The 23,516-nt window shown below is 46.0% G+C and overlaps 1 protein-coding gene and 1 long non-coding RNA gene across 3 annotated transcripts in view; one reads left to right on the top strand and one right to left on the bottom strand.

The window, feature by feature from the left end:
- Positions 1–5,362, bottom strand: part of LOC147033378 (E3 ubiquitin/ISG15 ligase TRIM25-like) — a 28,711-nt gene extending 23,349 nt beyond the window's left edge. The window contains exons 1-2 of the mRNA XM_085854303.1: positions 5,230–5,362; positions 1,406–2,045 (exon numbers count right to left, since the gene is read on the bottom strand). Of these exons, the coding sequence (XP_085710429.1) occupies positions 1,406–2,005 (600 nt within the window). The 5' untranslated portion in view covers positions 2,006–2,045; positions 5,230–5,362. The remainder of the gene's footprint in view (positions 1–1,405; positions 2,046–5,229) is intronic.
- Positions 5,363–15,638: 10,276 nt separating this feature from the next.
- LOC147033377 (uncharacterized) overlaps positions 15,639–23,516 on the top strand; it is a 57,142-nt gene continuing 49,264 nt past the window's right edge. The window contains exon 1 of one of the 2 annotated variants that reach the window (XR_015051235.1): positions 15,639–15,831. This is a non-coding gene — a long non-coding RNA (uncharacterized LOC147033377). The remainder of the gene's footprint in view (positions 15,832–23,516) is intronic. The other variant, XR_015051233.1, reaches the window with a different exon arrangement.

The following is a 23,516-nucleotide window of genomic DNA, read 5'->3' as shown; positions in this document are numbered from 1 at the left end:
ATGACTTTTATCTGGACAAATATCGATGCATAATAATCCTTTATCACAATGAAATTACCTTACTCGAATGATAATACATGCACAAAAGGAATAACTATTTCTAAGTTATACAATCTTAACCCCTCGAAGCCATTTCCACAACAATGATATTAACATTATTACAAAATAATAATATTAACTACAGCGAAGTTGATGGCATGCCATTGCAAATCCCCACACTTTCCACCTAAAGCAAAGTTCTAAGATGGCAAAAAGCTCCACCAGGAATGGGCCAATATCCGATTTAAAGTCAAAAAAAAAAAAAATTTCCCCGTTTTCACCACTGTGACCCTTCGTCCCCACCCTTGGGGTATGAACCCAGGGGTCAAATCCCAAAAAACCGTTCCCCATTTCACACGTCCCCCAATGTTGATTGCATATACAAAGTGTCATTACCTCCGCCACCAAAGGTAAAGGAGGTTATGTTTTCACCTGTTTGTTTGTCTGTGTGCAGGATATCTCAAAAAGTGGCGGACAGATTCATATGAAACTTGGTGGAGAGGTTGCGTATGTGACCACGATGGATCGATTCGATTTTGGTGAAGATCCAAATCCGGATCTGGGTAGGAGAATTATTTAGTTTTCAAAGTGATTCTTCACCATTGAGAGATTGGACCAAAAACTATTACGTGGCAGCGGTATGCGCTCTACCGAGTGCCCTCCCAGTTTTTAAATGTTTTAAAAAGTGCCCGTAATTGCATTTTTCAGTCCTTGACCTTATGACCATGCACCAGAGTGCGGGGCCAAAAATAATACTGCCCTTGCACCTTCCCGCCATTTGGTGTTCACATCGACCTAGTTTGGTGAATTTCTGCCAAAACCGTTTAGGAGGAGATAGCGTGACGATGAATGGACAGGCAGACCAACCGACCGACAATATCCCCCCTTTTTTCTTCAAAAAGCATGAGTATATTGACTGTACGGATGATAACATGGCCGAGTCTAAAGTATCATACATAGGCTGAGCAAGTGTGAAAATGTATAATTCAGGCGAAAAGGACCCAATACAAATGGAACTCAATTATTGAGAAAGGTGCACACGAGTAAGTAGATGACCCCCCTCCACCGCACAACTCCTCAAGCCGGAACTCCGGCCGCTCCCATAGGGAGCGGGTGTTTCTATTTGATAAACTTTACTTTTTTTGGCTGTTTTTTTTTCCTCGAGTTTAGTTTGAGTCTAAAGCAGATGCAGAGAGCCTTTACATTTTCGGAAGCTTTCGAGTTAGTTTTGTAATCATCAGACGAAACAAATGCAGACTATACAGCTCAAAGGTCAGTGTTCCACCTCGAACCATCACGTCGGAACAATAATTAAAGATAGTATGGACATGACATTTACAAAATATGTTTTCACTTATTTACTTACCTTCAGTTCAGTGTGAGCGGTCTCTAAAGGAACAAATTTGTGATCCTGATGGTCTCCAACCATGCACATCAAGCACATGAAACTCCTGTCATCCTTGCAATACAGTTGAATTGGCTTCCCGTGCTTTGTGCATCTCAGCTCCTGCAAATTCGTTTCTGCTTCAAAAACTTTGTGCCCTTTCTGTTGGTGAGGCTTCGCATGTTTCTCGCAGCAGCAGGTCCCACAAGTTACACACCACTTGGCTGCCTTTCTTTTACAAAACTCGCATTGACTCTTATCGTCTCCCGAGTTCACATCATGTTGGACCTTGACTCCTGATCCAGCGTCTCCATTTCTTAACTTTACCTGATCTACCAAGTTGGCAACGGTCACACTCTTTACGAGTTTGGGCTTTTGAGGAAAAACCGCACGGCAATTGGGACAAACAAAGAAGGCTGTGGCGCCATCACAGCTTTTCCAGTAATGCTCCAAACAGGCACGACAAAATGAGTGGCCACATGGTAGAGTGACGGGTCCACTGAACAAGTCAAGGCAAACAGAACATGTGAGCTCCTCCAAACTAACTCCAATTTTCGAAGAAGAAACAGAAGCAGAAGCCATTTCCTTGAGCTCAGAGAAAGATTTCGAGCAGAAGTGATACCTGCACATGGAGAGTGGTCGTGAGAAAAAACAAAACATAAGAATACAAGACTAAAATTAATAAAATACCAGTTAGATTACATCATCAAACAATATTAAATGCAGATCACAAACCTGCCTCCAACACCCAGCTTACATCCCGAAACGCACGAGACGGTGCTCCGACATGTATTGTGTTTGGCTGATGGTGCACCAGATCAACAGTTTTTGGTAATCTTTAACCCGATTAGGGGTTAAACCCGAAACGGGGAGCATGCCACCAACAGAGGTACTCTGTTAATTGATCTGTTAATTGCACTCAGGGGTGACCAGCCTTCATGAAAAAGAAACGGACATTCAGGGTCAAGGGGGCTGCCGTAGGCCACGTTGTGGGGGTTAATGGGGCAGTGCCTCTTATGAGGGTCATGTGGCTCAGCCCCCTGAAGCTATGAGATTATAATTAGTTGAATAAGTAACATGAAGTTTTTAGCATTTAAATATGCCCGAGGTGGCTTCAAGAGCACGCTGAGGTCGTACTGTGTACGTACCGGGGAGCTGTATCATGGTAATTGGCATCACCACAGAAAGACGACAAAATACTGAGAAGACGGGACGAATTGTATGCTGAGAAGTTATGAAAAGGAAGGTCGGACACTGGGATAAAATTCATTCAAAAGAGGAGATGGCTCAGCAGTGTGCCTCCACGATACGTATCATTACAATTACTGCTCGCGTTCATCTTTCTCTCCTCCATCCCATCCATATCTTCATGCTGTAAGTAGCGCTTGTAGCCTTTCACTTTTTCCGCAAAGATAAGATCAACAAGTCTGAAGACGACGATGGTTCACGAGCGGTATTTGACGATGTAGATTGTTTCAGAAGTCAAGGATGAGTCAATGTGATAATGTTTGACCAAGTTATAAAAATGATCAACATGATGTGGTACGAGTGACGGTTATTAGCTGCAAAATTTCGAAAACCCAGTTTCGTTCAACAACTTTAAAAATTTGACCTTTGCATAACCTTTAAAGGTCACAAAATAAAGTGGTGGACATTAAAATAAGGAAACAGGATACGTGCTATAGCTTATTGGAGTTAGTTCGTCGAAGAAGGTCGAAAACCCGGATCGATTCCCACAACTTTGAAAATTTGACCATTGTTACCTTAAAAGGTCAAAGATTATGACCTTTGGTGCAAAACTTCCTCTGGAACATTCCAGGAACAATATAACCTCATATAGGCTACATGGCATTTCGCACTCATTGGATTATCCATACTTTGATGAAATCAGCGTAAAAACAAACTTGAAGGGGGCGCCAAGGGCAAGGTGTTCGAGATCGAGCAAAATGGTTTTGAGACTTTAGGTGGGGAATGACCTCAAGATTATGCATAAAAAATATTGTCATGCTAGCTCTCAAAGTTTGGGTGGTCGTATGATTTTTATGTCAAAATTCAAAAAATTTTAAGTTTGTGACCTTGTGACCTTGGGACGAAAATGAAAAATCGAGCTCCGTGGGGCTATGCAGGTGCCATTGGGCTAACCAAATACCGAAACCCGTCAGATTTGACAAACCCCCTAGGAGAAGATGCAAATTGAAATCAGCTACCCCCTAAAAACACAAGTTTTTGGGGCGTGGCTCCGCCCATAATGGGTGCACTACGCCTATTTTCAGGAAAACACAACTAGATCATGATATAAACCTCCCACCAAAATTTTGTCAGGATCGGATCAAAACCCACAGAGCTATGCTCAGGATAGACAGACAGACACACACACACACACACAACAATAACGGATATAGTGGTCACTTATTTTTTCGTGACAATATTTTTTCGTGAACCAAAATAACCCTCACACATCCTGGAATCCATCACCCATAACACTACTTCATGATTGGGAGGAGCCATGCAATCCCCGTCCCTCGGTCAGGATGCATCAAAGGTGGCAATTACGCAAGTAAAAAGGGATCAGCATGGAATACTGGTCGGCCGCATTTCCATCAGAGGATTGTCGTCGCTGCTGTCCCCTCATCCGATCAAATCCATATACTCTCATCCAGCCTCCTCGACGGATGTATCAATCTGGTGGACGGCTCATGTGATGCAATTGCGTCCTGCGGTCGTACGTTGGTTGGTGAATGTTGTAATTGTTGTATGGCCTTTCCTTGCTGTCGAATCCCATCACACCTCCTTGACCGATATCTCAAAAGTTTTACGAGAGACTGAAGTGAGAGTTCAGTGTCTCAATCTTCAGTCTCTTCATAAGTGAGAGAAAAAAAAAAAACTCTCAAAAAGTTTTTTGGTTTTTGTTTTCATGATTATTTTGCGTGCGGCCTTTGGCTGCCGGTTGCATCATTTTCTGGGAGCACAGCTGTGCCGCTGATGCAATGCCCTCTGTTAACAATAAGCTGGTACTTATTTTATGCCTGGTGTTCGCTTAACGGTTCGGTTGGTGCATTTGGGATCCGATGATCCCGAGTTCAAACCCCGCTCAGCCGTTGAATTAATACCAGGTGGGGTGAATTCTACCTGTCATCCTTCCGAGGTCGGCAAAATGAGTGCCAGCTTGCTGGTATCTTGTGTCGGGAGTGGTGACCATCCAGGATTGTGTCCAATAGCCAAGGAGTCTATTTAGGCAGCACCAACGTTCTGTACAGAGTATGGTCCCGATGGATGGTACTTATTTTGCCGACCGAGGGAGGATTACAGGCTGAGTCAACCCACCTGGTGTTAATTCAACGAGTCGGGGCCATCATTCTTCCCCACATCCCTCATTTCTCCAAGTCTCCCTCGATTCCACCCTTCGTCCAAACAGTCGGTGTGTTTCCCCCCCCCCCCTCTCGTTCTGCTGTTCCTTTTGTTGTGCAGCATCCTTCTCCATTCTTACGTTCCAGCTTCTCCATGAGCCTCGACATTGTATGCCAAACAAAAAATGTTTACATGAGCCTCGACATTGTGCAAGGACTTGCTGTTTACATGAGTAAGAAGTGTTCATCTTTTAACCCTGGGTTTTCCTCTTTTGTTTGTCTTTCTCTTCGTCATCGACAATGAAAAAGGAACTATGTCGGGTTGGTTGTTGGTGTCACACTCCGCCAAGCTCGTATCTCCCTGCCATTATCACAAATGCCCCCCACCTCCACACTCAACATTATCATATTATCTAATAATCATAAGATCTCTAATTAACAGCTTGAAAATGTACTCACCCGGTCACTGAATAGGCAAACGTCACCTCTCCGCCCGGTACGGCTTCAGGGACGCACGAAAACTTCCCAGAAGTGAGAGGTTCGGCGAACAATTGTGATGACGTGATGACGCAATGACGCTAACTGCAGTGACCTGATCCCAATCACTGAGGCAAGGCGTCCAGTGTTCACTACCCATGATGCAGTGCGCGGGCGCCATATTTGGTTAGCAAGCAAAACAAGCGGGAAAAGGTAAACAAGGTCAAAGAATTAGCGTAACCTTCCACAGCAGCAAGTCAGAATAAGGAGATAAACGTGCTGGATTGTAGGGATAGTGATGCAATCGTTGCCAGGGAAGTGAACACAACCAACATGGCAATTTGAAGGTGACAAAAAATCCAAAGCGAGTTTTTTTTATCGAAAGCGAGTTTTTTTTTTTTTACCCTTTGCAGATTTTAGACGAAATAAAAGTAATTGAAACAATTTTTTTTGTTTTAATTTTGGTTATTCGTCTAACTTGACGGCCGAGTTGTGTTTTTGGGGGGAAATAATGTCACGAATCTGGAAGCCTTTTTGTACACAAACAGAGAGCAGTCCCAGTAGCTTAGTTATTTCGATAAGTTTGTGTTTATAGTTAGAATCCCGCCCTCTGTCTCATGGGAATTTCGTGTGTGCGCTACGAGTTATTTTTTAGTTCGGTTTATATTTTTTAGTTCGGTTTATATTTTTTAGTTCGGTCAACAACAACAACAAAAACAATGGCACCGTCCATCACTCAACCGGGTCGCCATTGCCCACGTGTTTTGGCTGAAAGCGTGGGCGGAGCCTCCATCGCCTCAGATCCGACTCCGCCCCAGAAAGGTGGGAGTTGCCCCGCCTACCGTGGGCCTGTCCAATGAGGGACGGCCAGCGGATCGCACGATGGAACCGTCCAATCAAGAGGCGAGTGGTCAAGAAAGAAACCCCTTCCCCCTTGTGGTGTAGTCATGCCCACGGGGAGGGGCATGATGATGATGCATGATGGTGTGTGAGGGTTGGGGAGTGTTTGTTGCTTCCAGCCAAGGGTGCTGTTCAGCGCCCCCACCAAGGTCGGTTGGGTCTGGCGGTGGCGCCGCGGGTTCCAGACAGCGGGGGTCCGGCCTCGAAAGGTTTATCTGTTTCAGGTCTGCCTGGGGGCGGGTTTGCTGAGTCGTGCTGCTGTGCTTCTCCAGTAGCTCGCTTCCACGCATTATATGATGTGATGTGCTGTTATACTTCGCTGTTTTCATTTTATTTGCATGATTATTATACCGAGGTTCTTCGTGTTGTCTATGCTTCTTATAATACTGATCATTTAATAATCATACTTTTAGGAGGGAGGAGTGTGGTGTAGTCATGCCCACGGGGAGGGGCATGATGATGATGCATGATGGGCGTGATGGTGGAGGAGTGGCCGTGGGGGTCGGCAAGGGATATGAGGTGTGCACGCCGCCTGAGGCGTCGTAGTAATACTGGAGTCGGCCGGCTCGTGAGTGTACCGCGTACGGAATAAAGGGGAGCCGCGGGCACAGTACGCCCTGGCTCGCACTCGTGCAACACAGCCCGGCTCGACTGTTCCTCCGCTTCGTGTCTGCCTGCTAAGCATCTCCCAATTCAGTACAGTACACCCCTCAAGAGAGTAGAGCAATGATCGTGGCGATTGCTTAGCGTCTGCGGTCTTAGTGGCGATTGGTTCATCTGCGGTCGTGGTGGCTTGGTCTCGTTCGTGGGCCGTGGACTTCAGGTTGTGTGTGTGTGTGTGTGTGTGTGTGTGTGTGTGTGTGTGTGTGTGTGTGTGTGTGTGTGTGTGTGTGTGTGTGTGTGTGTGTGTGTGTGTGTGTGTGTGTGCGCGCCTGTCGTCAGTCTGATAAGTAGAATTGTTCAGTGCTTTTTCCTTGTACATTGTAAATCGCCTGCATATTCGTGATAGCTCTGCTCTGTGTCCCGCCCCCCCTTCCCGATTATTGCCGATTGTAAAATAAACCCTCTTGTTAAATGTTCCAGCTCTTTTTCTGTGCTTTCTCCCTGACCCAGCACGGTGCGTATTGAGAATTAGTGAGGCCGTTCGTGCCGTAAATTGTTCATTTGGACCGACGGATCTTGGTAATCCCCGCTCGTTTTACATCCGGATCGGAATCGGTAAACGGTCCATTCCGCCTGAGGTCCGTCGACGGTGTGGTTTTCCCCGGTATTTAGACGACGTGGGTACTTAGGTATATTGAAATTACGCAATTAACCCTACCCCACGCCGTCGAAATATTGGCGATCACGGTCCGCTAAGGGACACGTGACCTTTCGGACTGATCCGAGAGTCACGACCTAAATGCAGGGTGTTCGGTGGGAGACGACTCCACTGCTCCACCTAGTGGTCGTTTATCGCCACCGACCCCTGACTCACAACAATACCACTTGAAATTCACAACCCTATTTAAAAAATAATGAAACAACAGGAAACCATGAGGCTGTAAACGATGCAGCACACAAAGGGTTAACCAAACGTGGTAAAAATGCTATTCCATATGTTCATTAATCAATAATGAGAACGTTCCAAGTAAGACAACAACACACACACATACACACACACACACACACACACACACACACACACCATTTCTCAAAAAACAGAACATTTCTGTTATGTCGCTCAACAGACACGAAACAATGCGATTGATTGGAGGGTACAAGTCCATTTATTCTGCAGCACGTAACATTTACGTAGCGATTAAAATGACGTCTCCTCCCTCACGTTCCACATGCCCCTTCCCCACCCCATGCATCATCAACATCATCCTCTCAACATCATCATCATCATCCTCTCAACATCATCATCATCATCCTCTCAACATCATCCTCTCAACATCATCCTGTCAACATCATCCTCTCAACATCTGGCAATTCATCATCTTCCTCAATCTCTCAACATCCGGCAATTCATCATCTTCCTCAATCTCTCAACATCCAGCAATTCATCATCTTCTTCAATCTCTCAACATCCGGCAATTCATCATCTTCCTCAATCTCTCAACATCCGGCAATTCATCATCTTCCTCAATCTCTCAACATCCCGCAATTCATCATCTTCCTCAATCTCTCAACATCCAGCAATTCATCATCTTCCTCAATCTCTCAACATCCGGCAATTCATCATCTTCCTCAATCTCTCAACATCCGGCAATTCATCATCTTCCTCAATCTCTCAACATCCGGCAATTCATCATCTTCCTCAATCTCTCAACATCCGGCAATTCATCATCTTCCTTAATCTCTCAACATCCGGCAATTCATCATCTTCCTCAATCTCTCAACATCCGGCAATTCATCATCTTCCTCAATCTCTCAACATCCGGCAATTCATCATCTTCCTCAATCTCTCAACATCCGGCAATTCATCATCTTCCTCAATCTCTCAACATCCGGCAATTCATCATCATCATCTTCCTCAATCTCTCAACATCCAGCAATTCATCATCTTCCTCAATCTCTCAACATCCGGCAATTCATCATCATCATCTTCCTCAATCTCTCAACATCCAGCAATTCATCATCTTCCTCAATCTCTCAACATCCGGAAATTCATCATCTTCCTCAATCTCTCAACATCCAGCAATTCATCATCTTCCTCAATCTCAACATCTGGCAATTCATCATCTTCCTCAATCTCTCAACATCCGGCAATTCATCATCTTCCTCAATCTCTCAACATCCAGCAATTCATCATCTTCCTCAATCTCTCAACATCCAGCAATTCATCATCTTCCTCAATCTCTCAACATCCGGCAATTCATCATCTTCCTCAATCTCTCAACATCCGGCAATTCATCATCATCATCTTCCTCAATCTCTCAACATCCAGCAATTCATCATCTTCCTCAATCTCTCAACATCTGGCAATTCATCATCTTCCTCAATCTCTCAACATCAGGCAATTCATCATCATCATCATCTTCCTCAATCTCAACCTCTGGCAATTTATCATCATTCTCTCAACATCTGGCAATTCATCATCATCATTCTCTCAACATCTGGCAATTCATCATCATCATCACAAACAAACAACAAGAACATATTTGTAAAGAATATCTTCTTCTTCTTCTTTCGGCTGCTCCCGTTAGGGGTCGCCACAGCGGATCATCCGTATAATCCGCATAGTGATTTGGCACATGTTTTACGCCGGATGCCCTTCCTGACGCAACCCTGGTCGCCTCTTACGACACAGGGATATGGTACACCTATTTTAACCGGGGTATACACCGGCCCAGTACACTGGTACTCATTTCGCCAACCTCGGAAGGATGACAGGCTGAGTCAACCCCCTGGTGTATTAATTCAGTGGCCCAACGGGGCTTGAACTCAGGACCTTTTGGATCCCAAGCCGCTGCCCTAACCACTGCACCAACACCAGGCTTATATTTGTAAAGAATATAACACCTAAGAAAGAACACAACAATTTCTCAAAGTTTATTTACTTTTTTTGTTTCCAGTTGTTGCCTGTGACGCATAACATCACATTTACTGCAAGTAGCTTCCCCACGATAAAGAGCAGTGTTTCCTAGTTTATAGAGACCAAGTGATGATAAATGGTGATGAATGCCAAATGATGATTTTGGTAAATCTTGACAATAAAACTTTGAGAAATGTTCGTTCATTCACAAGCATCAAACCGCATCATTCCATCTCATTTCATTCATTTTTTTTAATTACGGTTTGAATTTGGAACGGTAATTTGTGGACACCCTGTATACGAATGAAAACGATCCAAATCGAATCCGACCATTCAAAATACTCAAAAATACAGATAACTATCACAGTAAGAAGTCGAAGAGGGAATTGGAAAGCAAATAGGCCTACCCATTGATTTGGGGTGATGACAAATAGTGGATGAGACGAAATGATAATGCGTACAGATGAGGATTGAAGAAATTGGTGGGTTGGGTGAAGCTCATGACGTCACCCAGCCAATAGAGTCAGACTAGAGTGGTACCTTGCATATCAGATAGAGATCACTACAGATCACACTGTGTGTGAATCCATGCGAGTGGAAGGGAAGCAGGGCCGGATTTAGGCATGGGCAAACTGGGCAGTTGCCCAGGGGCCTCCACAACCAGGGGGCCTCCACATATTTCATGAAAAAAAAATTGTAAGGAAAAATGTATTTGTGAGTGCCTGAATGGTAGTTCGTTGGTAGTTAGTTAGTGGAACAGATATAAGATATTCATCTATAACAGATATAAGATATTCATCTTATCTCATTCTCTATTTTATATAGAAGTTCAGATTCTTTGTTCTTGAAAAATATACTTTATGGATGACTGTAAATATGTCTTGTCACCTTTTTAGTATCCTAAGGTAGGGTCGGCCTCCACTACTGAAGGCTGCCCAGGGGCCACCACATGTCTAAATCCGGCCCTGAATGGAAGCTAAACATTTCGTTTTTGAAATTGTTCATACTTTCCATCCAATGTGGGTTTTAACAAGACTAAAGTGGGTCCATGGGTTTAAAGAAAGAAAACGGGTCAAACCCGCAAAATACGGGTCACTTACCGTGTAAGTACAACCAACATGGTGGCTTGCACGACATTATAGGATAGCTCTGAAAACACTCTGTAAGCGTTCTCCCAGTCAGAAGACATTTCAGGAACTTAGAACAGCCAGAAGCAAGGTCCAGAGAACAGCAAGATGCTGTGCTCATGACTACTGGCTTCAGCTCTGACAAATCATCAAGTCTGTCAGCCGACACAGTAAACATCGGAGGCATTCCCCAGGACCAAAACAAAACAAGACAGCCCCTCTGAATTCTGCCACGTGTGATCATCCATTACAGAGGTAAGCAGATGGAGAGATGGGTAGAACACTACTCCAAGCTTTACTCAATGGTGTCGTGCACTTTTCATCAGTGCCAATTTGTTCGTACTTTTACATCATGAACTATGTTCCATTTACTTGTCCAACCAATAGCAGTAGTGTAGACATGTTTTTAAATCTGGCTTCTGACCAATAATTTGGCCTGACACTCCTACCAGGCTCTTGGACCTCCTCCTGGAGGAGGAAAGGGAAGAAGGCTTGTAATGGAAAGGTGATGACGCCTCTTTGCCTGGCAGCTTGCCATTTTTACACCGTCATAGAAATGATTCACGGACTTGAGTTTAACTGGAGTTAAACGGAAGTTCGCTGGAGTTAACGGGATTTGCTGAAGTTCAATGGAGTTAAACCACACTCGCAGCCCTATCGTTAGCGACATATTTCCTCTCGTGACTCATGGAGCTTCGAACACGTGCCGCATCATGGCTCAATATCTTCAGTGGGTTTTCGCTCTGTTCTACCGCAAGACATCTATCATTGAACTCCTTTTGGGAAGCAGCTTAGTCCCACGAGCACTGGACATTTCTAACACCTGTGTCAATGAGTGAATCGTATTTATACTTCGTGGACATGATGCCAAATTGGCCTACTGGTGATATGTCATTTCTTGCTTCTTTTTGAATATTTGACTATTTTGCCGCACTCAAGCTTAACAGCTTATTGGACACCACTCAGACTGGACAAAGTCCACCAGAGGTGATCAAATGTGAGAAGAGCTCCTTACTAATGCACCTGCATGAGCTTCTCTGTCAGTGCTGTGAAGAAGGAATCACACCACAGGACATGAGAGACGCTAACATAATCCCTCTGTGACAAGAACAAAGGTGACACAAGTGACTGCATCAACTACCGTGGAATATCTTTGTTGAGTATTGTTGGAAAGCTCTTCACACACGTTGTCTTGAACAGGCGACAGAAACTTGCTTACACGGTGTAAATGACAGAAACTTGCTTACAGGGTGTACCCAGAGTCACAGTGCGGCTTTCGAGCAGAAAGGTCCACAATCGACATTATATTCTCATTGAGGTAGCTGCAAGAGAAATGTAGAGAACAGAATAAGCCATTCTACATTACCTTTATTAACCTCACCAAGGCATTTGACCTTGTGAGCAGAGATGGCCTTCTCAGCATGGTGCAGTCATTGCACGCAGACATGAAAGGAATGGTACAGCGTGATGGTTCATCATCTGAGGTCTGTGACATCCATGGTAGTGTCAAACAATGGTGTGTTCTCACTCCCACTTTATTTAGGATCTTCTTTGCACTCATGCTGGAACATGCCTTTGGATCATCAACTGAAGGGATTTACCTGCACACTTTGTCCGATGGAAAGCTGTTCAACATCTCTCACCTGAAGGTAAAAACTAAAGTGCGTATGGCACTCATCAGAGACATGCTGTTTGCCAATGCTACTGCAGTGAATACCCATACAGAGGAACAGCTGCAAAGTCTCATGGATTGCTTCTCACAGGCATGCCAGGACTTCAATCTGACAATCAGCCTGAAAAAGACCAAAATGATGGGTCAAGATGTTGAAGAACTCCCTGCCATCACCATCAACAACTACAAGCTGGGGGTTGCTCACCGGTTTGTCTACCTGGGTTCTAACATCACCGACAATCTCTCGCTGGAAGCTAACAGACGCATCAGACGAGCCTCTATGATTCTGGCCATGCTTGCAAAGAGGGCACGGAGTAACAACAAATTGGTCATACACACCAAAGTGGCCGTCTACTTGGCCTGCTTTCTCAGCATGCTCTTTTCCGGCAGCGAGTCTTGGACACTCTACTCAGGTGAAGAAAAAAAGACCACTCCTTCCACATGCATAGCCTGAGATGCATACTCGGAATATCATGGAGAGATTGAGTCCCTCACACCGAAGTCCGAAGTCCTAATATGTGCCCACACTGCAAGCATGTTCACGCTGCTCAGACAGTGCCAACTTCGCTGGTTCGGGTATGTCCACAGAATGGAAGTTGTGCATATCCCCAAAGATTATATTGTTTGGAGAACTGGCCTCTGGCAAGATGGCTGCTGGACATCCTGATCTCCGGTTCAAGGGCATTTACAAACACAACACATGAAAGCTCTGGACATTGATGCTGAAGGGTGGGAAACGCTCGCCAATGACCGGAACCAGTGGAAGCAGGAACTGAACCAAGGCTTCAGAAGAGGTCAGGTAAACCTACAGCAAGTTGCAGAGGATAAAAGAGACCGGAGGAAGTGCAGTAATCAGGTGAACCCAGCTGAGACCATCTACAAATGCAGCCGATGTAACAGAGACTGCTATTCCTGAGTGGGCCTGTATAGTCACAGCAGGCACTGCTCTTCCAATTGTCCTTCCCAATCGGAGGACAAATCCATAGTCTCTCGAGACTGACGGATGCCTATATATTGTTACGGAACCGTGGTTCAGTGGTTACCACAAGGGGACTCCTTGGACATTCTCCTTGACCTCCGAACCTGAGGTCACCAGTCACTGATAAATCCATGGTCTGGTAGGTTGCTCGGCAACCGCAGACGCCAATTGAAATTACCAAATCAAGCAGCGTTCTCGCTCCTTAACTACTGCGTTAGATTTCCGTTGGTTTGGTAGTCCCAATTGGGGACCAGCGCCCTCAACGTTCACCCGTCTATTTAAAACGTCCGGCCGAGCGAATCGTGAGTGAACGTTGGCTATCAGTTGGAGCAAATTTGTGGGGTAAAACATCCTTTCTATCTATTTGGATACACTATGTCGAACCAATTAAGGAAAACCAATTAACTAACAGCTTTTTCACACACAGCAAGCATCCATTCACAGTGACAACAAGTAATAATCATGAGGAACCTATTTACAGAGTAATAAAAAACACAACAGAGCAGCAGTCTTATTCGCTTAGCACTTCAGATTAGTACCTTCAGAAAGTATTCACACCCCCTTGACTTTTTCACATTTTGTTGTGTTATAACCTGAATTTAAAATGGATCAAATGTAACTTTCTTTTGTCACCGATCCACACAAAATACCCCATAATGACAAAGTGAAAACGTGTTTTCAGGAATTGGGAAGGAAGGATGTTGGGCGTGATGGGATTTGAAATCCCTATTCACATTTCCCGTCACTGCACACAGATGCTTTTGCTTGTTGTAAATAATAAAAGATTCTGTAACCGGTATGGGGTGTGAAAAGGTAAATACGTACGAGGTGGCGCGGTGAACAGAGTTCGGGAGCAAAATTGGCAGGTAATTTAAACCGACTATGGGTCGATGAATTGATGGATTTGGAAGATGGATAGAGTGATTGGAAGAAGGATCGAGAGAAGATTAAGAGTTGGAGAATTAGTTGAAGGGGAATGTTTAGCTAAACCCACACAACGCATTGTCCCTCATCCCTTAGATTAGACAATGGGAAAAGAATCAATCTAACTACACAAACTAATGAAATAACTAATTCTGTGAGATCTTATGTGTTCATGGATGATCTCCCCGCGAGTCCGGTTCCACAACCATCGCAATATATATGAAATCTTGACTTGCTGTGTGACTCCTGAAATATTGGAAAACGTGCTGCACGGAAAGGATACCTCGTGAAGTTAAACCTCATGCTGGACGATATTGAATATATATTGTGATTGTTATTTCAGATGCAAGGATTTCAGCTTTGTGTGGCTTTCATGTCGAGCTTGTAAGTTGTAAAAGTCAGAAATAACCAAAAAAACACAAAAAACCCATGATGTCTGTCAGTTTTATCCCTCCCACCAGAAATTTTATACTACAAATCACACCTTGTTTGTACGTGTCAGTCAGATCAGCATTTACTCTCTTTCGTCAAACATATTCAAGCACAGTCTCCGGAAACAATAGTAACTATCACTAGCCTGGTGTTAACGACTCGGGCGACTGGCTTGTGATTTTAGGGTCCTGAGTTTTAGCCTTGTTGGCTGCTGAACTAACACCAGGTGGGGTTGACTTTGCCTGTCGTTCTTCTGAGGTCGGTGAAATGAGTAACAGTGTACTGGTGGAGGGGTACAGCATCAGCGGGACAGCCGTGCTCCAACAAGCTTCCATATGCAAGAAGAAGTTGAAGAAGAAGAAGCTTCCATCGCTTCTGCGCCATTATGAGGAATTCGTTCGTTCGTTCGTTCGTTCGTTCGTTCGTTCGTTCGTTCGTTCGTTCGTTCGTTCGTTCGTTCGTTCGTTCGTTCGTTCGTTCGTTCGTTCGTTCGTTCGTTCGTTCAACCCTGAGGTGATATAAGGTGATGAAGAGTCGTCATTTTTTTTTTTACTCGATTTACGGGAACGTTTCATTTTTTTTTAACTATTATAGATTTTACATTGTAAATAATAATGTATAACTATAATCATCATCAATATTGATCATTTTCATGGATGGGTTTCACACGGTACATATTTTATAGTGTTTATTTTATACCGTACAGATATTAGGATTCACATATTTTAAAAATTAAAATCGACTTTCAATACTACAATGTTTATTGATATAAAATTTAAAGAAAGATGAACATCGCTAAGTTTTATTCGAAATATATATGACTCATTCAATTAATCGTTCATTATTTATTTATTTCGGAGCCTCGACAGATGTTTATGACGTCTCCTTCGTTCCTTCCGCCCTTCCTCCTCATTTCCTTCTCACAACGGAAAATTTGAGTTCATCAGCTCGTGGTTCCCGCCCGATTTTAAAACTGTGAGAATCTTTTCGTTTTGTGAAGATTTTTTTTTTGTGCTTTCCAGAGCTTAAGGTGAGGCCCTTGTTTATGTTAATCAGGATTAAACCTTTTATTTATTTCCGCCATTTTGTGTTCCGCTGTCCAGATTTCTTAATTTATTTGACAAAGCTTCACCTCTGCAGATAATAGCTCCGAGGTATTCACGATGTGTATTTTGAATTTATTCGTCGTGTAACTACTTGGTCGAGCGTGAGGCTTGACCAGCCAGTTTGTGAAGGACTTCGACAAAAAACTCCACCCAGTCCCACAAGGACGTGGGGTTAATACTTGTGTCCGTTAAAGAAAAAAAAATCTCTCTCCTCTTGCTTTATTTGAAGTAGTTTATCTTTTTTTTCTGCCATCAATGTCATTCCCCCGGCCCGTCCGCTCCTCCTCCCCCCCCCACCCCCACCACCGGCCCGTCCGCTCCTCCTCCCCCCCACCCCCACCCCCGGCCCGTCCGCTCCTCCTTCACCCCCACCCCCGGCCCGTCCGCTCCTCCTTCCCCGCCCCGGCCCGTCCGCTCCTCCTTCCCCCCGCCCCCGGCCCGTCCGCTCCTCCTTCCCCCCGCCCCGGCCCGTCCGCTCCTCCTTCCCCCCGCCCCCGGCCCGTCCGCTCCTCCTTCCCCCCACCCCCGGCCCGTCCGCTCCTCCTTCCCCCGCCCCCGGCCCGTCCGCTCCTCCTCCCCCCACCCCCGGCCCGTCCGCTCCTTCCCCCACCCCCGGCCCGTCCGCTCCTCCTTCCCCCACCCCCGGCCCGTCCGCTCCTCCTTCCCCCCACCACCCCGGCCCGTCCGCTCCTCCTTCCCCCACCACCCCCGGCCCGTCCGCTCCTCCTCCCCCCGCCCCCGGCCCGTCCGCTCCTCCTTCCCCCCACCCCCGGCCCGTCCGCTCCTCCTTCCCCCCACCCCCGGCCCGTCCGCTCCTCCTTCCCCCCCCCCACCCCCGGCCCGTCCGCGCCTCCTTCCCCCCCACCCCCGGCCCGTCCGCTCCTGCTTCCCCCCCACCCCCGGCCCGTCCGCTCTTTCCCCCCCACCCCCGGCCCGTCCGCTCCTTCCTCCCCACCCCGGTCCTGTCCACACTCCTGCATGCTCAGCGCCCCACTCCCCTTCTCCAAAATGGCTTACCAGATCGATCTGAAACCTCATCCATTTATGATCGACTCGACATATGGAATATAGTTTGAAAAGTTATCACCATCGGTCGCAAGGTCTGGCAGCCATGTTGGATTTAAGGTAAAACACAGAAATGACTGCTTTCAGTTGTAAGTGGCAGTTCATGTGATTGAGTAGCCATGAGAAATATAGTTTGATAAATATGATGCAAGTTGATGGCATCCCCATCGGAATAGGCAGCATGGGAGGGATGTCGTTGTCATTGGAATGGCGTCGGTACCTGAATAACATTGCTCGTCGTTCTAAGTGGTGGTTGTCATATATATACAGGGTGAGTCAGAAGTAGTTCCCGATTTCTGTCAGTTGATTGTTTGTTTGCCATTTGTATTACAGTGTACAAGAAGGTAGAAATAAATGAATGACATGTTTATCTAACCATTTATTCAAGAAAAAGTTATTACAGAACTGTACCAAGCTGTTTTACTTGCAATTTTCAAAGTGCTCTCTCTCGTGATCGATGCACAATTGCAGCCGAGCAAGCACAGAGCGGTACACACGTCTGCAGAGTTCGATATCAATTTCCTCAAACTTTGCAGTGATTTGAGCCTTCAATTCCTGAATGGTACGAGGCTTTTCACGATAAAGAAGGTCTTTCATGAGCCCCAAAGAAGGAAATCTGATCTTGTACCCTTGGCCAAAAGAAGGTTTTCAGCATATCCAGGTAAATTTCTGCAGTGACAGATCCCTCAAAGAAACAGGGTCTAATTATCCCTCATGGAGATATGGCTGCCCAATCTGTCACTCCAGGTAAATTTACCTCCTTCTCAACTGTCACTCTTGGGTTATTCGCAGCCCAGTAGATACAATTGTGTCTGTTAATTGTGCCGTTAAGCTTAAAACATGCCTCATCTGACCATAAGATGTTGTCTATCATTGTGTCCTCTTTGTGAAGTTTAGCGAAGAACTCTTTGCAAAATTGAAGACTGCGGTCGTCATCTCCATCATGAAGGGCATGCAGTAAGCGTGGAATGTAAGGTTTCCATTTTTTCTGGTGAAGGATACGGATAACAATTGATTGGCTCACTTCCAACTCTGCAGATAAATGGCGAGTTGACTTTTGCAGACTTTGTTCCAGTCTTCTGATGGCTTCTTCAGCCTTAGCTACATTTGTTGCCGTTTTCAGACGACTGGACTTCTTTGCAGTGGCTACCGACCCTGTTGCTTCAAATTTCTCGACAATCAATCGTATTGTTACAGCTGTGGAAATTCGCAAACCACCATTCAGGGTCCGTAGGTGAGATAACTGTAAGTACATGTGTAGTTAGCCCCAAACCCGTTGTTTAGAGGGAATTTATGTGATTCATTCGGGCTGCGACGCTTTGAGATAGCCGTTTTTTCTGTTCTATCTTTATTTTGAACCAACCACGTCTCAACCGCCACCCTCACAACAACCACCACCATCTTCGCCACGACCCCCGCTGACGAACGCCATTCTCCACGGTGCACACTACGACGGTTTCCGCGTTGGAAACCGTCGAACGCAAGGAGGGAAAGAAGAAGGCACAACGATGGCGCGTGGATTTTCCCACCTATTTTTCCCGTCTGACTTCCCCGCGCTTTGGAGTGGCGGAAGAGCGATGCAGGTCAAAGGTGAGAAAAGGTGGGGGCCTCTTTTTGGGGGAATAATTGTCTCCAAGCCAAAAAACTGACTCCCTCGGCCCCCGGATGGAGCGGGGTGGAGGAAAAGCATGAGGGCACGCCCCCTTCGAGAAGCTTCTCCAAGAAGCTCGAAGGGAGGCGGGGCGGAGAAAAGGGCGGAGCCCCAGGCTATTAAAGTCAGACACGGGCGGAGCGCTTTTGGTTGGTGCTCTGGCTCTCTTGGTCCTCTTCCTGTCTTCCGGCTCGCTCGTCCTCTTCTCTTCGTGGTGCCGCTGGCCTGGTCTTTTGGGAGGCGGTCCCGAGACCCCGCTGGCGGGACGGAGCGTCTTCCATTCCCCACACCGCGACCTCGAGCAACAACGGTCCCCCCCCCTTCTATCCGCGCTGGGATAGCGCCGGAAACTCCGTCCGTGGCATCGAGCGGCCAACACGTGCCGGTGCGAGGCACGCCGGAGAGGACGCGCCTACCACGCCGGGGCACGGAGTCGCGGCCAGGCGCGACCACGTCGACGGACGTAGGAGAGGGACTCGACGGCCCAAAGGGAAGTCACCATTTCTTTTCGGGGTTTTTGTATGGATCTTGTGCCGCCGTGTCTTGTAAAGTAGAACTGTGTAAGTGTTGCCGTGTGTACGTGTATTCGGTTGTAACTCTGCGTCGTTTCTTTTGTTTTCCTGATATAGGTGCATTTTGACTGTTTGGCTGTATATGTGTGCTCTCCGTGTGTCGTGTAATAAATGTGCATTGTGTGAACTGTTTTCCCGTTTCGCTTCATCTTTTCTTTATTGACTCTCCATCCTGCTTCACGTAAAGGGTTCGTAGTGGGCTTAATACGCCCGATAATAACTCGGAACCGTCGAGGCTGACGATAACACCGCTCTGTTATCCCGATAGCACGGAACGGACCGCTTAAGCGGTTCGTGTCCGGAGTCGGCCTGCGGCGAGGTACGATCGCCCGGTCGACCATCCGCACAGGTACTAAGGTAAATCTAATTTGGCGAGCAACCCTATCCTGCGCGGGTGGGCAATTGGCACGGTCGTGGTGGGGTTAAACCCCCACCCGTGACTGGCTCCCGGCGTTGTTCCGAGAGGGTCACGACGGAATTGTCCGTTCCGGTGGGCGAGGCAGCCGCCATTCGAGTCGAGTGGCCGATCGCACGCCGGCGGGCGCGAATTCGCAACAGTATGTTTCTTCCCTGAGGTGGGTTAATATCGAATTCCTGTGCCAAACGGCGTGCCGCCATCGTTTGTTGTACATTACATTTGTACTAATGTTTCACGGTCGCAATGCGTTGATTCATTGAGAGGTAATTCATGGTTCAATTTGGTGCAAATTCAGTAACTTTCCAAACTCGCAGCGTTAACCTGCAAAACAAAATCAAAAACTAGAGGGGGAGCACTCGGTAGAGTGCAAAACCTCCGCCGCCAATACTGCTGGATCACTTAAGTGAACCTGATATCCTATTCATTGTAGGTCAAAACGGATCAGACTCTACTGAACCATGATTGAATAAACTAAACTAGGTCGACGCGCATGTAGAAATGCCCCAAAAAAAATCAATTTTTTGAAAAAAAGGTGCAAAATTGTTTTTTCTTTCTCTAACAAATTTTTTGGGGTGGGTTGGAAATCACTTAAAACATGTAGAAATGCAAAAAAAAAAAAATATTCAAATATTTTTCAAATAAAATCGAAATTTTTTTTGAAAAAAAGTTGCAATTTTTTTTTTCTCTAACAAATTTATTTATTTTTGGTTGGAAATCACTTAAAACGTGGAGAAATGCAAAAACAAAAATTCAAATATTTTTTTCAAAATGGCCGCCATAGCGGCCATATTGGTCTTTGGACCAAGTCCAAAATCTAATGGCATGATCCTTGGACCATACCTAATGCCCCCACCAAGTTTCGTCGAAATCCGTCCAGGAGTTTTTCCGTAATACTGTTAACAAACAAACAAGCAGTCATAGACTGGTACTTGCGAAATCATCAACTTGACCTCTAACCTTGTATAATAAAAGCTGTCTCAAAAGAAGGTAGCGAAGCAGACCAGAAGTTTATACGATGATTCTGTACCAAACCATCAAAAATCGTAACGTCGACTGAAGTAAAAATCTCCATTTCTCCACGCAATTATGCAATATTATTTTATCAAAGTCACAAAACCGTAATATTCATCCATCCACCAACAATCTTTACTTAATCCGACGGCTTAGCGAGTCAGGCATGCGACGGTAACCTTTATTGGGATAAAAAAATGACTTTTAAACACCGTCAGCGCGCACACGGAAAACCATTACATGACTCAACGCGCCTCTGCTCGAGCGCGCTGCACCACGTGACGCGGCGAGTGAAATATTTTTTTTATACAATCTTAAAACATCCGATTTTTTTTTTTTATTTTTTTATTTTTTTTTAACCAGAATTTCGACAACCGAGTTTTAAGCGTCCTAAGCGATTGCAAAAACCGAAGACAAAATTAAAATCGAAGTTAAAACTAACTCGTAACGTCGATCGAAGCAAAAATACTCCATTTCTCCACATTAATTTACGGAATTATGTTTGACCTTACTGGGACCTTGACCTTTGACCGATTTTGACCAAAATCTAATTAGCGCTAGCCATCACCCTCCTGAATCACATGGTGTAATTTGACATTGGTAGCTTCTTCCGTTCTCGAGTTATCGTGCCGACAAACAAACACACACACAAACAAACAAACAAGCAGTCATAGACTGGTACTTACGAAATCGTCAACTTGACCTCTGACCTTGTCTAATAAAAGCTGTCTTTAGAGAAGGTAGCGATGCAAACCAGAAGTTTCTACGATGATTCTGTACCAAACCATCAAAAATCGAATGTTTGACCTCACTGTGACCTTGACCTTTGACCGATTTTGACCAAAATCTCATCAACACTAGCCATCACCCTCCTGAATCAGGTGGTGTAATTTGACATTGGTAGCTTCTTCCGTTCTCAAGTTATCGTGCCTACAAACAAAAACACACACACAAACAAACAAACAGATGACGGAAGTCATCAATATACTTACGAAATGTTTAGATTTCGTAAGTAACAGACGGGGGAAAACAGTAACCTCCTTCCATCTTCGATGGCCGAGGTTAATAAATAAATTACGAAAATTAATAATCTGCAAGACAATTATTAACAACATGACTTCCCAGAAAGAATCCCACAGCCGAAAAAACAGAAATCGGGTGCTACTTTTGACTCACCCTGTATATTTTTAATGATACAAAGTCTGGGCTTGTGGAAGAGCTAGAGCATTCACCGGATGAGGAAATATTGTTACGGATTTGGAAGCCTTTTGCACACAGACAGACAGTCAGCAGCCCCCACAGTTCAGTTATTTCGATAAGTATGTTTATAGTTAGGGTCCCGTCCCTTATGTCTAATGGGAATTTCATGTATGCGATGTGGGTTTATTTTTTAGTCAGTGTTTTTTTTTTTACAACAGCCACACCGTCACCTTGCTCCACCGACGCCATCGCGCACGTGTTTCTTACTGCGGACGTGGGTGGGACCCTCGCTCCAGAGCCGACTCCGCCCACGAGGCAAGGGCGCGCCCTTTGTCCAATCAGGAGGCTCATTTCCTCAGATCGGGACTCCACCCAGAAAGGTGGGAGTTGCCCCGCCTACTGTGGGCCTGTCCAATGAGGGATGGCCAGCGAATCGCGCGACGCAACCGTCCAATCAGGAAGAGAGTGGCCAGGGAAGAAATCACTCCCACCTCAGGAGAGGATAGTGATTGGCGCGTTCTGTCTGGCTGGCTGGGTCTGCCTCACCTGGTGTCGTCTGCTCCGTGGAAGCTTTTTCGGCCTTGATCGCCGGTCACCTCGTCGTCTCTCGCCTCGTCCGCCTTTATGCTGGCTGGCGTCCGTCGCTCTATCCCTCGTCCCTGGTGCTTGGTGCTGCGTTGAGGTGGTGGGTTCGAGTCCCGCCACCAGACAAGCTCGACCAGACCGCACGAGGCGGACAGGTGCAAGTGCAGACTCTTGCCCTCAGCTCACCTTCCCTCGCAAGATGAAGGGACAAATAAAGGCCGCGGCCACCATTTATTTTGGGTCTGTGCGTGTGTCTGTGGGCCCAGTCTATAAGTTGCAATTGTTTAAGTGCCTTGTACATTACTTGCATTCCTTCTTGGTGGTCAGTTTAACTGCTCTTTTTGTGCTCCCCTGCCCCATCATAAATAAACACCCCAATTGTTCAATGTACTAGCTCGTTGTGCTTTCTATTATTGAACCAGCATGGTTCGTGCTTGAGAACCAGTAAGCCGAGTGGGCTGTAAGTTGTTATTCTGCTCGGTTACACCAGACCGAGGTCGCTACAGCGACCTAGTTCGACAGTCCGTTGAGGGTGTGACTTCCCCAGTTATTTGACAGCGTGGGTACTTAGGTATATTGAAATTTGGCTATTAACCCTACCCCACGCCGTCAGAGAATTGGCGAGCACGTTCCTTAAGTGACCCCCTTCGGAGTCGTCCGAAGGTTACAACCTGCAATTCCGGGTACTCGGTGGAGACGACCCCACTGCTCCACCTTGTGGTCGCTCCTCGCCACCAAACCCGGCACCACAACAATATTCCATGTCAGGTGACATGACCGTACGTTCCTCGGACACGGACGTTATGGTGATACTGTTGCCAGTCGCTGCAAGACATCCCCAACGCATAATACTCGAATACGGAAGCGGAAACGATCGCAGTTACAAAAACATGTCTGAAATTGCTCACGTACTGGAGGATATGGAAGCAGGTACAACAGAGGCTGTCGTTGGTTTTCACGCCAGGACAGGATACGACTACACATCTGCTTTCTACCGAAAAGGAAAACAGAAACCGTTTGAAATCATGCAAAAAGGATACGTCAAGGTTCTTCAGTCGTTGTGTGGCGATGAAATGGATGTGCTGGGGTTGGAGCGATTCGTTTGCC

The sequence above is a fragment of the Eptatretus burgeri genome, chromosome 2 (genome assembly GCF_056783735.1).
Source record: "Eptatretus burgeri isolate ZD-2024b chromosome 2, Ebu_testis_v1, whole genome shotgun sequence".
In the NCBI taxonomy this organism is placed as follows: domain Eukaryota; kingdom Metazoa; phylum Chordata; class Myxini; order Myxiniformes; family Myxinidae; genus Eptatretus; species Eptatretus burgeri.
The sequence above is the reverse complement of the archived record's forward strand: the minus strand, read 5'-3'. Positions and strand labels throughout refer to the sequence as shown.